The sequence below is a fragment of the Lissotriton helveticus genome, chromosome 4_1, assembly GCF_964261635.1.
Source record: "Lissotriton helveticus chromosome 4_1, aLisHel1.1, whole genome shotgun sequence".
In the NCBI taxonomy this organism is placed as follows: domain Eukaryota; kingdom Metazoa; phylum Chordata; class Amphibia; order Caudata; family Salamandridae; genus Lissotriton; species Lissotriton helveticus.
The window spans coordinates 528815722-528828063 of record NC_136063.1 but is presented as its reverse complement, the minus strand read 5'-3'; the positions used below and the strand labels follow the sequence as shown (position 1 = coordinate 528828063).

Sequence of the window (12342 nt, the reverse complement as noted above, 5' to 3'; positions counted from 1 at the left end):
GCTGTTGGGAGCTGGAAAAGCAATGCAACTACAAGAAAATTGATGCATTGCTCTTCTTGCAGTTGTTTTTCCAACACTGCACCACTGTGCGAGAAGAATCCCCTCCCATCGCCGCTCCGCTACCAAAACCGACGCAGTGCCTGTTGCAAGAATCGATGCATCAAGGGTTCGCGACTGAAGAAACCGATGCAGCGCTGCTCAACTCCACTGCATCGATTGACGACGCATCCCGGATTTCCAAGCATTGTACCTGTGCAGCAAGTTTTCCCGATGCATCACCTGCGGACCAGAACCTTCTTGGAATTGCAGACCAAATTTGACGCATCACTTCTCCTGTGTGTTGCAGAACTGTTGCATCGCCTCCCCATGGTCTCAGGAACTGACACATCTCTTTGTTTGACGCTTCCAATCTCTGCGGCTGTTTGGCCTTGGAAATATTGTCACAGCTACAGGTACTTGGAGAGAAATCATACATCCATAGTTTTTGATGGGCCAAGTTGTTTGAAATCTTTTTAAAGTCATATACTTATTACATGTATGTTGGATATTTGTCATGTTGGTCTTTTTGAGTTTAGCTAAAGATACATTTTCTAAACTGGTGTGGTGTCCATTTGTGGTCTTATCACTATATTACTGTGTGTTTTGATTACAAATACTTTTCACATTGCCTTTAGGATAAGTCTGTCTGCTCATGCCAAGCTACCCAGGGGGTGAGCAGGGGTTATCTAAAGTTTGTATTCCCCTTACCCTGACTAGAAGCAAGGGTCCCTATTTGGACAAAGTTACATACCTCTACCAACTAGAGACCCCCATTTCAAACACTATGATAAAGCATAAGCACTGACAAAGTAAAAGTTAAGAACAAACCACTATAAGTAATACACTAAAGAGCTGCTCTATTCCATTCTCCCCTCTGTCCTCCAGAAACTATACGTTTCACAGTGAAACAGGGATCTCCCCCTGAGGGCCTGTTCTCACTGAAGGCTTATTTTCTTTGGTACTTTTTATTACCCTTTTATCAGAATACATGTCAGTAAGAGATCCATTTCCTCCTAAGACTTTCCACAGGAAACGCCAATGTACTAATATAAGTGAAATCAAACAAGGGATCTTTGCTAGTCTGAGTTATGTTTTTTGTAGAAAGTGGTTCCTCACCACATCGTTATTGTAAAGAAGTAATTTTTTATTATTGCATTCGTTGAAGCATCTAAGTGTGTCCATTCCAGTTCCAGTATGCTCTGTAGTCGGTCTTGTTTTTTCTGTACCTACCTCTGTCAGTTTCGTTTTCTCATATTTAGGGTTGTTGAATGTCCTGACTGATCTTCAAAACTTAAGCAGGTTTGCAATTTCTGGGGAGTTCTACTGACTTTGAGTAAACTATCTAAAAATGTTTGAGCTCATCTACTGGCTGTAGGCTATTTTAGGCCCCCAACAGTTCCATCGATACTGGTATCAAATCCTTCCACTCACTCAAGGTTAAATCATCTTATCAAACCAGAAAGCCGTTTGCGGGTTCATGAAGGTTTATTCCATCAATCTATGCGAAACTAGCTGTTCGTGGAACTGTCAGGTAATTTGGAGGATGTATTGACGCACAGGATTAAGCTATCATATAAAAATATCGATAATGTTTTTCATAGTTAAACATTAATTTCTAGGAAGTACATTATGCACATTAAGGTGCATTAAGCACTTTATATAATGTGGTTTTTTTTTGTTTGGCAGCTACCGTTTTCAATAAGTTGCAGCAAATGCCTTAATTGTTTTCATAACTGAAAATGGTTATGTACGTAGTTTCTTTTCAGCGCTAATGCACAAAGGCACACATGTGATCATGTAATGTTGATGGCACCTTTGAAAAGGTTTCTAAATATAGTAATGTGACAGTTGTAGAGGATTATCAACATAATATGATTGATATTTTTCTGTAGACAGACTTTTCAGTTCTTATATTTAAACCAGTTATTCTTGCGTTGCCTGAACACTGAATCGATATGTATAACTTTGCTTTACACTCTCAAATAGTGATTGAGAACGTTTGTCTAGAATCTGGAATTAAAATTAGTAAACTCGCGGTCTGATAGTTTGTAAGTATTGTCACATAGGCTTATGTCTACATAATGATAGATTTCCGACTTTCATGTAGTTGTTGCAGGATTACCAGGAAGCCTTAGCTGTCAAAGAGTACCAGACCTTCTGTCACGCAAAGCAAAAGCATAGTCAGCTATATGCATACATTTCCACATGCAGAAATGACACATAAAGTGTGGTTGCACTTGCTGGACTTTTTTATTTCTCTAAAGGGAAAAACATATTTTCTCAATTAGAAACCCCCTTTCTCTAAACATCAATACATTTTGGTGGTGTTGTCTTACAATTTATAAAACTCAAAATTGATCAGTGTCTCCCCTTGACAGCAGTAAGTGTTCGATGATGTTCAGGCTGAGAACTTAACGGCTAATGGTTGGGGAAAACTTAAAAACTCAGCAACTTTATGGGTGTTTACCAACTTTTGAAGGTGGGACTGCCAAGTGTTCCGCAATCCTACTATGAATGAGAGAAGAGTGGCTGATTTGGAATATTCTGCCACACTTTTATCACGAATCCCAAATACACAAAACTACATAACCTGAATTAAAAGTGTGAATTTGCACTTACGAACAGTTGTATTTGCATGCCCAAATGAGACCTAGGTGTGCCAATACCTTTGTGGTTTAGATCGCCAGTTATGTGTTTCTACCTACTTTTTTTGCATTGTGCAGATTTGTCAGATTTGTAACATGTTGAAAGGGCATATTAAAAAATGCAAACACAGCCTGAAGAACGATAGCCTGTGCTTATGTGAACCCGTGCCATCAAAGTGAATAAAATGGGTATGCAAAAACATGCACTACTTCCTCCTGCAGACCCCAGTTGTGAGGTCCCTGGTCCATATTGTCCCACGTTGCATCGATATCGGGAGTCATTCCGACGTGTAGACGAAACGATAAAACCTTTGACAATGAACCGCGCAATCAGTGAGGTGTGGCATGATTAAAAGGCGTGTTTAAAATAATTACATATGAGTGATTAGCTAAAATGCATTTCGGTTGACTTTATGTGTATCATTTTAAATAAACCACTGTCTAAGGCTACAGAACAATGGCAGTTTTTGAATGAACAACAAACACTCACACAGGCTTGCCATCTACCTGAAATGAGTAACTAAAGCTAAGTGTACCAGAGATAGAAAGAGCACTAAAGAAATGAGAACTCAAAGCAAATTATTAAATGAGTTAAGCTATATTGAAAAAGAACTGGACCATCCATCCGCTATCATGTCAGATACCAATACTTTGTTAGTGATTTAAACCAATATAACACTCTACAGTTGTTTTTAAAGTCAACACATAGAACTTAGGCCCATGAAATAATGTTAACGTGTTAGTGTGATGAGAGTTTTGCATAGAACAGATGCAGTCAGAGTGTGTCCAGGAGAGCCAAATTCATGCCATATTTTCGGTATATCCACAATGAATAAATAAACATGTAATAATCTAAATGGAGTTCGTAAACATAGATATTGGTTATCGTGAAACTCGGGGATGGTTGGGAAAACATGATAACCAGTTATATAAGTTATATCCTCAAGGAGATCCAATCTATTTGCAAGTAAAGGATGGTGAATTATAGGTTAATGTCACAACAGTAGTCAGTTTTGTAAGTACAGAAAAAAACTGACAAAAGACTAAATCAAAAGATTAGAAATGTTTAAAGTAGTTCTAAACCGTGGTTAGGATATTGAATGTTGGCAGAAAGACGAGTTTCGAAACTCCGGATAAAAAAGGGTGGGGCAAAGAAAAAAGCAGCCCAGAAAAACATCAACGCTGAAACCAGCTGGAGGCAAAATGACAAAGAATGTACGCATTTCTATTTTATTTTTTGTTGTATTAATAAAGTGGTTATTTTTAAAATTTGAAGGTAAAAGTGGTTTGAGAAAGAGCATTTGCACAACTGTTTCTGTGAGCAGTATTTTGAAAGTTCACGCAGTGAGACCTACAAGGTCACACAACCTTTCAGACACTTCTTCCCAAACAATAACTACCATTTCTGAAAGTCATATATCACATGAACTTTATATCAGATCTACCCTACTGTGTTGTTTGATTGCCTTGGTGCATGTGGTTCGGTCAATATATTTATTTTGCTGCAATAGAGAAGAAAGATTTTGATTTCTAGGTTAATTCATAGCTAATCAGAACCTACTCGACCTCCTACAAATATAGGTCACAGCCTTTTGAGGGTCTTTCATTTCTGTAAGAAGCTTAAGTGGAAACAAGCTATTGAATAGATTCGGTTTCCCACTGGGCTTTTGAGGACAATCGCAATAGGTAAGAAAGAGTGTAACATAGTCCAAAAATCGGTAACTGAGCACTTTGTCATCTTCGTCAGAGAAGACTGAACAGAAAACATGCAGCAGAATTTTCAGAACTCAGTCTTGAGATTCGAAAGTTATTGTTTGCGCATAAAACTATATATTTTTTCTGATTTAAGTATTAACGTTGTGTATGAGTAGTCTACAGTCCCTTTTATGTGTTTTCGATTTGTTTGCACTTGCATACATCTCTGTGACATTTATACTGTTTCTATATTAACGCACAAAAAGAGTAAAGTGCCTTGTGCTTTTGCCTGTAGTGATGTGGGAGACTCGTCATAATTGAGAGCGCACATATGAGGCATTTAGCAAAGCACAAATTAGGAATCCAGATTGGTGAATATTTATTTGTGCTATGTTCAATAAATTTCAGACGCCTAAGTCACTTTTCTGGGTTTACGCACTCGGATCCGTCAGAAAGTGGAGTCGGTGGTAATGCATAATGTTCTCATACATGTTCATTTCATGCCGCTGCCTAAAATGTCCCAGTGATCATCAGTTTTACTTAAGGAATAAGATTGGCAATCAGATCAGGAAAATTAAATAAATCAGCACGTGGTGTTGGTGAATATCCCTATAAATGCTGAAGGTGTTCCTAAATTATAACATATTTCCACAGACATTCGGAAATAACATTGGGTGGTGTTTTGAAGAAGGAAGACCAACATGATCTGTACATATCTGCCATAAATGTTGTTTTTTTGGCTGCTGTGGCCTATGACTTATAAACTTCGTTAATGACCCGATTAAAAAAAATATATATCTATATATATATATATATATATATTTTATTTAGGGGCAGTTTTATATAGCACGGACAAGGCCCAATATGTGTCAGAGTGCTTTGCACGAGTTGTGATAAAATGGACCAAATCTTTGCAGAGACCAGATTAATAAACAATATAGAAATGTAAAATGTCATATCATATTACATAAGCCTGTAAAGAACAATAGGTATGAGCACAAAAATGGACATAGCATATGCTTTTAGGAAATAAGAAGACAAAATCACCAGGTTATACCCTTGAACCTGAAGAATGCTAGATCGCCAACATATTTAAACGCATAATATGGCTGATTATCTCCTAAAGAACTTATTCAGTTTTTCCCAAGGGTTAACTTCCTAGTCAAAAACTGAAATCCATCAAGATAAGATTGTCTGATTTCTGGACGAAGAGCTAAATCAGAAAGAGAATTATCCAAATATATGTCCTCCCCAATATTAACAAGTTCTCTGGAAAGCCGAAGATTTTCAATAACCACTCCGGTCTAAATCAGGCCCTACGTTATTGCATTGATTATGTTCTTGGTGAGTTGCCTTTCCAGGAACACATTTAGGGGTTTGCTTGTAATATTTAGTAACACCAAGTCACAGCTTCAAACTTCTTCCTGAAGACCCAGTTGTGAGGACCCTGGTCCATATTGTACCAAGTAACATCGATATCAGAGTCATTCTGATGTGTAGAAGTACCCATCAAACCTATGACAATGCTTTATGGTCAAACTCTTATGTATGCACACACAAAACCGACAAATTTAACATGCACAAGATCCACAGAGTGAGAATTGTCCATTCATCAGCGTTGACATTCATGTACCGGGCAATCTGTGAGGTGTGGCATTATTAAAAGACGTGTATAATGTAAAACCAACCACTATCTATGGCTACAAATAAATGGAAGTTTTTGGATGAATGACACTCACACAGGGTTGCCATCTATCTGAAATGAGTAACAGAAGATAAGTGAACCAGAGATAGAGCAGATAAGGAAATGAGAACTAAAAGCAATTGATCAAATAAGTGAAGAAAAATGAAAGATGAACTGGACCCATGCTGCCACCCCCTCCCACCACCCTCTGCTGCACATGATTGCTGATACTGGAGCAGAATAGTTTCAGAATATGGGGGTTGTAGGAAGAACCTATATGAATCCGTATCTATGCACCAGTTACTAATTGATTTTGCCTGATATTTCACCCAGAGACTTGGGCTTCCGGGTTAATTACCCCTAAACCTAGAAGGTAAAATAGAATTTGCAATCCAAATTCAGCTAGTAAATTCACTTATAGCCATATCAAGATATCGTAGGGACTCGTAATGAGGCCCTAATAGTTTTGGAAAAATATAGGTAGGTTGTTTACTTCACAAGTATCAATTCAATATTGTCTAAAAGTGAACAAAATATGTAGGTTCTTAATATGCTACAGAGAAAGCAGTCTCTACAAGTGATCCAGGTCGAGTCACTGCTCGCATGCACCCATTTTAACTGTACTGTACTTATTTATTTATTTATTTATTTTTTGCATTTATAATGCGCGCAGATACCCACAAAGGGTTTCCCGGCGCCAGGACTAAGAACCAAACAGCACAGAAAACAGGACGGCCAGAGACCAAATTATTTATTGAAAAGCCAGGTTTTAACGCTTTTCTTAAAGCTGGCAAAGTTTTCCTCCTTTCGTATAGCTGGGGGAAGGGAGTTCCAGAGGACTGGTCCCAGATAGGAAAAGGATCTCCCTCCCACTCTGGCCAGTTTAAATCTGGGTACCGCAAAGTTTGCTGCATTTAGAGAGCGGAGATTACGTGCAGGAAAGTAGGGCCTGACTAGTTTTTCCAAATACTTTGGTGCGGTTCCTGCCTTTATTTTGAACATATAGCTCAGGGCTTTGAACCGAACCCGGTTCTCCACCCTGAGCCAATGCAGGTCCTTAAGGTACTTAGAAATCCTCGCTGTCCTGGGGATTTTACACAGCAACCTGGCTGCGGAGTTCTGGACAAGCTGAAGCCGTCTGATCACGGCTAAGTTGGAACCCAGGTAAAGGATGTTACCGTAGTCAAGCCGAGATGTAATGAGGGCATTGACCACGGTCTTCTGGGTATCAGCAGGCAACATCCAGATAATCTTCCGCAGCCATTTGAGGATAGTGAAGCAAGTACCAGCCACTTTGTTGACCTGTTGTTTCATCGATAGTGTGTCATCGATGTGCACCCCTAAGTTTCTGACCTGGGTAGCTGGAATAGGGAAAACGCCCAGGGATGGCGGCCAGTGAGTATCCTGCCAAAGGTCTCTGTTTTTACCTAAGAGAAGGATCTCAGTCTTCTCCCCATTGAGCTTCAGCTGGTTCGTAGACATCCAGCTGAAGACTTCATGAAGACCTAGTTTCAGCGCAGAAGGGGATGAAGGATCCGAATTAGTAAGAGAAAAAAGAATCTGCGAATCGTCCGCATAGGTCATTAGTTCTAGACCAACTCGCTCCGCTAGATCGGCGAGAGGGCGGAGATACAGATTAAAAAATAACGGACTCAAAATTGAGCCCTGAGGCACGCCATGGGGCGAATAAAAGGTGTCTGACTGGGCCTGTGAAGACGAGATCTGAAACGTCCGGTTGCACAAATAGGATTCAATCCAGTCCAGCGCTGCCCCTCCGACACCATCCTCACTCAGTCTGGTAAGCAGTCTGTCGTGTGAGATGGTGTCGAAGGCCGCACTCAGATCGAGTAGGACAAGTGCAACCGTTTGCCCATCGTCCATGAGCCCCCTAATCTTCTCGGTGACTCCCAGGAGGGCGTATTCGGTGGAATGGCCAGCCCTGAAACCTGACTGGGAGAAATGGAGCAAGTTGTTGTTCTCCGTAAATGTGGTAAGTACACCGTGAATATGTTTCTCTAGAATTTTTGAGAAAGCAGGCAGCAGGGAGATGGGGCGGTAGTTGGCCAACACCTCAGGATCAGCAGAAGGCTTCTTCAGCAGAGGGCTGACCATGGCATGTTTCCAGGACGCTGGAACTTTTGCCAGATGAATAGAGGCATTTAATGTCTCGGAAATGATATTCAGAGCAGAGTCATTCAGTTGGCTTAGAATGCTGATAGGGAGAGGGTCACATGGGGAGCCTGACTTAATAGAGGTAGCTAGGGATTTCAAAGTTTCCAAAGTAATGGGTGGCCAGGAGTCAAGCCGGCACCCTACTGACCTAACTGGAGGCGGATCCTCTCTGCCATCCCTCGTAGGAGGATTGATATTGGCAATGATAGTCTCAATCTTTTCCACAAAATAGGTGGCAAGGTCTTGACATTTTTGGGTGGTAAGGGGGCATGCAGCAGCCATAGAGTTTGCTCCAGCTAGTTCTTTAACAGTATTAAAGAGAGTCTGTGCTTTATTAGCAGCAGTGTTAATGGTCTCCGTTACATAACCGGCTTTGGCTCTCGTACAGGCCGAGTGATAAAGGTTTCTGGCCTTACGGTAGATCTCTTTTTTTAGAGGGTCATAGTGTTTGCACCATTTCCGTTCAAGTGCCTTACATTTAGTCTTTTCTAATTTAAGATCCTCAGTGTACCAGGGAGCAGGTGGGCGATGTACATTCCCTCTACACCTGTCAATAGGTAGACAAGTGTCAACTGCCCTCTCCAACCATGTATGGGTTTCAAACGCATTTTTATCCATATCGCAACCCATGACAGGGGGGGATTTCTTCAGTGCATTCTGCAGCTCAGTCAGATCCAGCCTTTTCCAATTTCTCATGAGGATCGGGGGCCGGGTGGAACATAGCTGCGTAGGTTCTCTGAGGGTAATGCTGAAGAGAGTTAGAAAGTGGTCAGACCAGCAAATGGGGTCAGTTTTAAGCCATTTTAACTCCTGTATGTTTGATATAATAGGGTCCAACAAATGTCCTGCTTTGTGAGTAGGGCCCTCATTGCGCAGTGTCATATTCAGAGCGGTGAAATCCTCCAGGAGGTTCATAGCTGTACTATTTGATTTGTCCTCCAAGTGGAGATTTAGATCACCCAGTATAGTTAAGTTTTGGGCGTTGAGAAAATAAGGCGAAATGAAATTGGCCAAGTTCGCAGCCCAAGCATTACTATTTCCAGGTGGGCGATAAATAAAAAAACCAGAGAACATAAAATTTGGGTTAAGTGAAATTTTAAAAAATGCTGCTTCGCATCCAGGAATATTAGCCAATTCAAGGTCGCATTTAAACTCCCTGTTGAAAATCACGGCAATGCCACCTCCAACATGTCCCACTCTATCTACTCTAGCAATAGCATAGGTCGTAGGCAAGGCGGCGGCTACATCCGGACCTGCACTTTCATGCAGCCAGGTTTCCGTTAAAAACACCGCACATGGTTTTTCCTCGGCTAATAGATGGAAAATATCTGATTTATGCTAGGGTAAAGATCTACAGTTGACGGTATAGAATGTGAAAACACAGGGGTTTTGATCAGAGGATTGAATAGGTAGCTTACGACTACATGTAACCTCTGGGTGGGGCTGAACATTGGATAGAGTAAAATCACAGTGAGGACATGCTTGTGTACCTGTTAGGGAAGGTGTTAAAACGGCACATTTTCTGTTGCTACTGGGGTGAAGAGCTCTTAGCTGATCCGCAGAGATCATACCTGCATCAGCGTTTCCTGCCCCGTGACCCGGCCTGGCCCGGACGGGCACAGACGGGCTGGTCTTAGGCTCGTCTTTGGCGCAGTCAGAGGCGCCTACCCTGCGCGCCATCCCTGCGCGCTGGGGCCGACGAGTGGCTAAATACCCTCCAGGAAGCGGAGGTCTAGAGCGCTAACCGCTCGACGCTCCGTAAGGTGCCGCCCCTGTCCCGCCCTCCACAACCGCGATTGGCTGGAGTGCCGGTTGCGTTCAAACAGAGCGAGAACAGCCCTCGGATGATTGTTTAAAGTCCCTGGTGAGTGCGAGTAAGTGCTCAAGTTATCAGAGTGATTCTAAAACACATACAGTCACATCAATGAATTTAAAATGAGTATTAAAATTCGAACTACAGCTCGAGTGCCACAGACCATGTGCTAATCAAAAAACATATATTGGGTTCACAAAATCTCATGAAACAACAATTTTCAGATATTTTTATGTAATGTTCAAGAATGTGAATTGAAATCCACAAATGTACGGTATAAATCACTTTCCTATGCTAACAAACACGGCAAAAATAGTTGTGGTAGAATTTGACCAGAAAGAATATATGGAGAGAGGGGAAGCCCCCCGTAAGAGCATGAGAAAATACACAGTCACTCCACTTTTCTTCCTGTTCTCAGCCATGCTAGCACACTTGTACACTACGTGAGTTTTAGCAGAATATGGTATTACTGTAAGCGGACACCAGAAATATATTACAAATGAGCAACATATCACTTGTCAGGTCTTGGATAGTAATCCAAATATTGCTTCACTCATAATTGTTAGTGGTAAGTGGAAATGTAGACTGTCCTGAGTAATTTAGTAGGACTAAATAATCATGTCTGGCCGACGTCCTGTGTAGTAGGTGTTTTCTTTATGCAGTAATAAGCATATGCTAATATGGGGTTGTCCTGTAGGTAAAGCAAGGAGAGGATTCTATTGAAAAACGCAACTTGGAAATTGGCCATTTGCAGCAGAAGACTGAAGGCCTTGATCGAAAGATGAAGGAGTGTTACAACCATCTGAAAGCCTCTGAGTCCGCTGTGGATTTATTCAAACAAAAGTATCTGTCTGCTACAGAGACAATACAGATGTTGGAATCCCGGGTGCAGAACCTGGAGAAAGAGGCAAATGAGTCCAGAGATGAGGTAAAAATTCTTTGTATTATGCTGAAGTTCCTATATTGACTATTCTTCAATATTATCACTCTAGAGGAGCAGTTTAATTTGTGTCAGATGTTTGTATGAACACTCTTCAGTCCGCTAAATGGCAATGTACCACACAAATATTCAGATAATGAAGTAGTTTCAATAGTTGTCTGCTTGTCCATGAACAAATATTGCCTGTGTAAGATATACTAAAACTATCAGCCCACCAAACGCCATAGCTGGCTGCCCAGAAGTAACTACCTGGTGTTCTTTGAAGATGCTTGTTCTTACCTATTGACATGATGTGGGTTTTTTTAGTATTTAAAATATATCGAGTATCCTTATTTTACAATATTGTAAGGAAGCTTGGAAATAGTCCTGGCTCAAATTTTAAAAAATACTTTAAAATATACTGCATCACATTTTAAATAGAATATTTGTTTTTACTGACTGTGCATGTGCATATTCTCACTGTTTTGACACTGCCTTCCATTATGATGTTTCAATTTTATGAGAATATTTATCATATTTTGGTACCTACTAGGGCTGATGTAAACAATAAAAGCGATGAACTATTTAAAATACTTAAGGAATACAATCATTGACTAAAAAACGTATGCTTGAGAGCTGTTACAGTAGCTTGAAAAACCAGGCCAACATGCTTTTGTAACTATTTTGATCCACTATGTTCTTTCACCCTTTTCAAATGTGAGCCTGCTCTGGTTCAAGGTCTGCACATCTGGCCCCCATCTCTCTTCTGATAAAATTGTGCGCTCCTCTTCTTCTCTGCCCAGCAAAATATCAGGCTATAAATCTCCCACTGAAGACTGTTAAATATCAATAACTAGCATAATGTATGTAAGCTATATTATGACAGTCAACCATGTCCAGTTAAATGTTTGTTTAAGATTTGAGCAATGGAGTAGTGAGAAATTGGGTTGTTGGTTGACTGGGGTGTTAACCCTGCAACAGCCACAATCTCTGTCAGGGTGAACCACAAAAGTCACTAAATTAACCTTCGCTTAACCCTCTGATAGCTTAGCACAAACCTGTCAAGATTAACTTCGAGGCAATATGTATAACATTGAAAAACAAACAGCAATAAGGTAAAAATACAACACAAGAAACCCCCCCAAACCAATTTAGAAAAATTAAAGTACATTTTAATAAATTGTTCACCATCAAAAGACAAACATCCAATTAATAGACCGGGAATTATGATTTATTACTTTTACCGTTGGAGTTGGAAGAAATTCTTTGAAAAATATCCCTAAAAGTTATGTTCAGTGGGGCAAGGCTGCAAGCAATGGTTTGTGAAGGGAGCATCATTGTCAAGGATCTGATGGATGAAATTGTGGCAAAGATT

General features: G+C 40.5%; 1 protein-coding gene across 1 annotated transcript in view; it reads left to right on the top strand.

Moving 5' to 3' along the window:
* LOC144828023 (uncharacterized) overlaps positions 1–12342 on the top strand; it is a 1462897-nt gene that overhangs the window by 913495 nt on the left and 537060 nt on the right. Inside the window, exon 17 of the mRNA XM_078686162.1 lies at positions 10746–10976. Within this exon, the coding sequence (XP_078542288.1) occupies positions 10746–10976 (231 nt within the window). The remainder of the gene's footprint in view (positions 1–10745; positions 10977–12342) is intronic.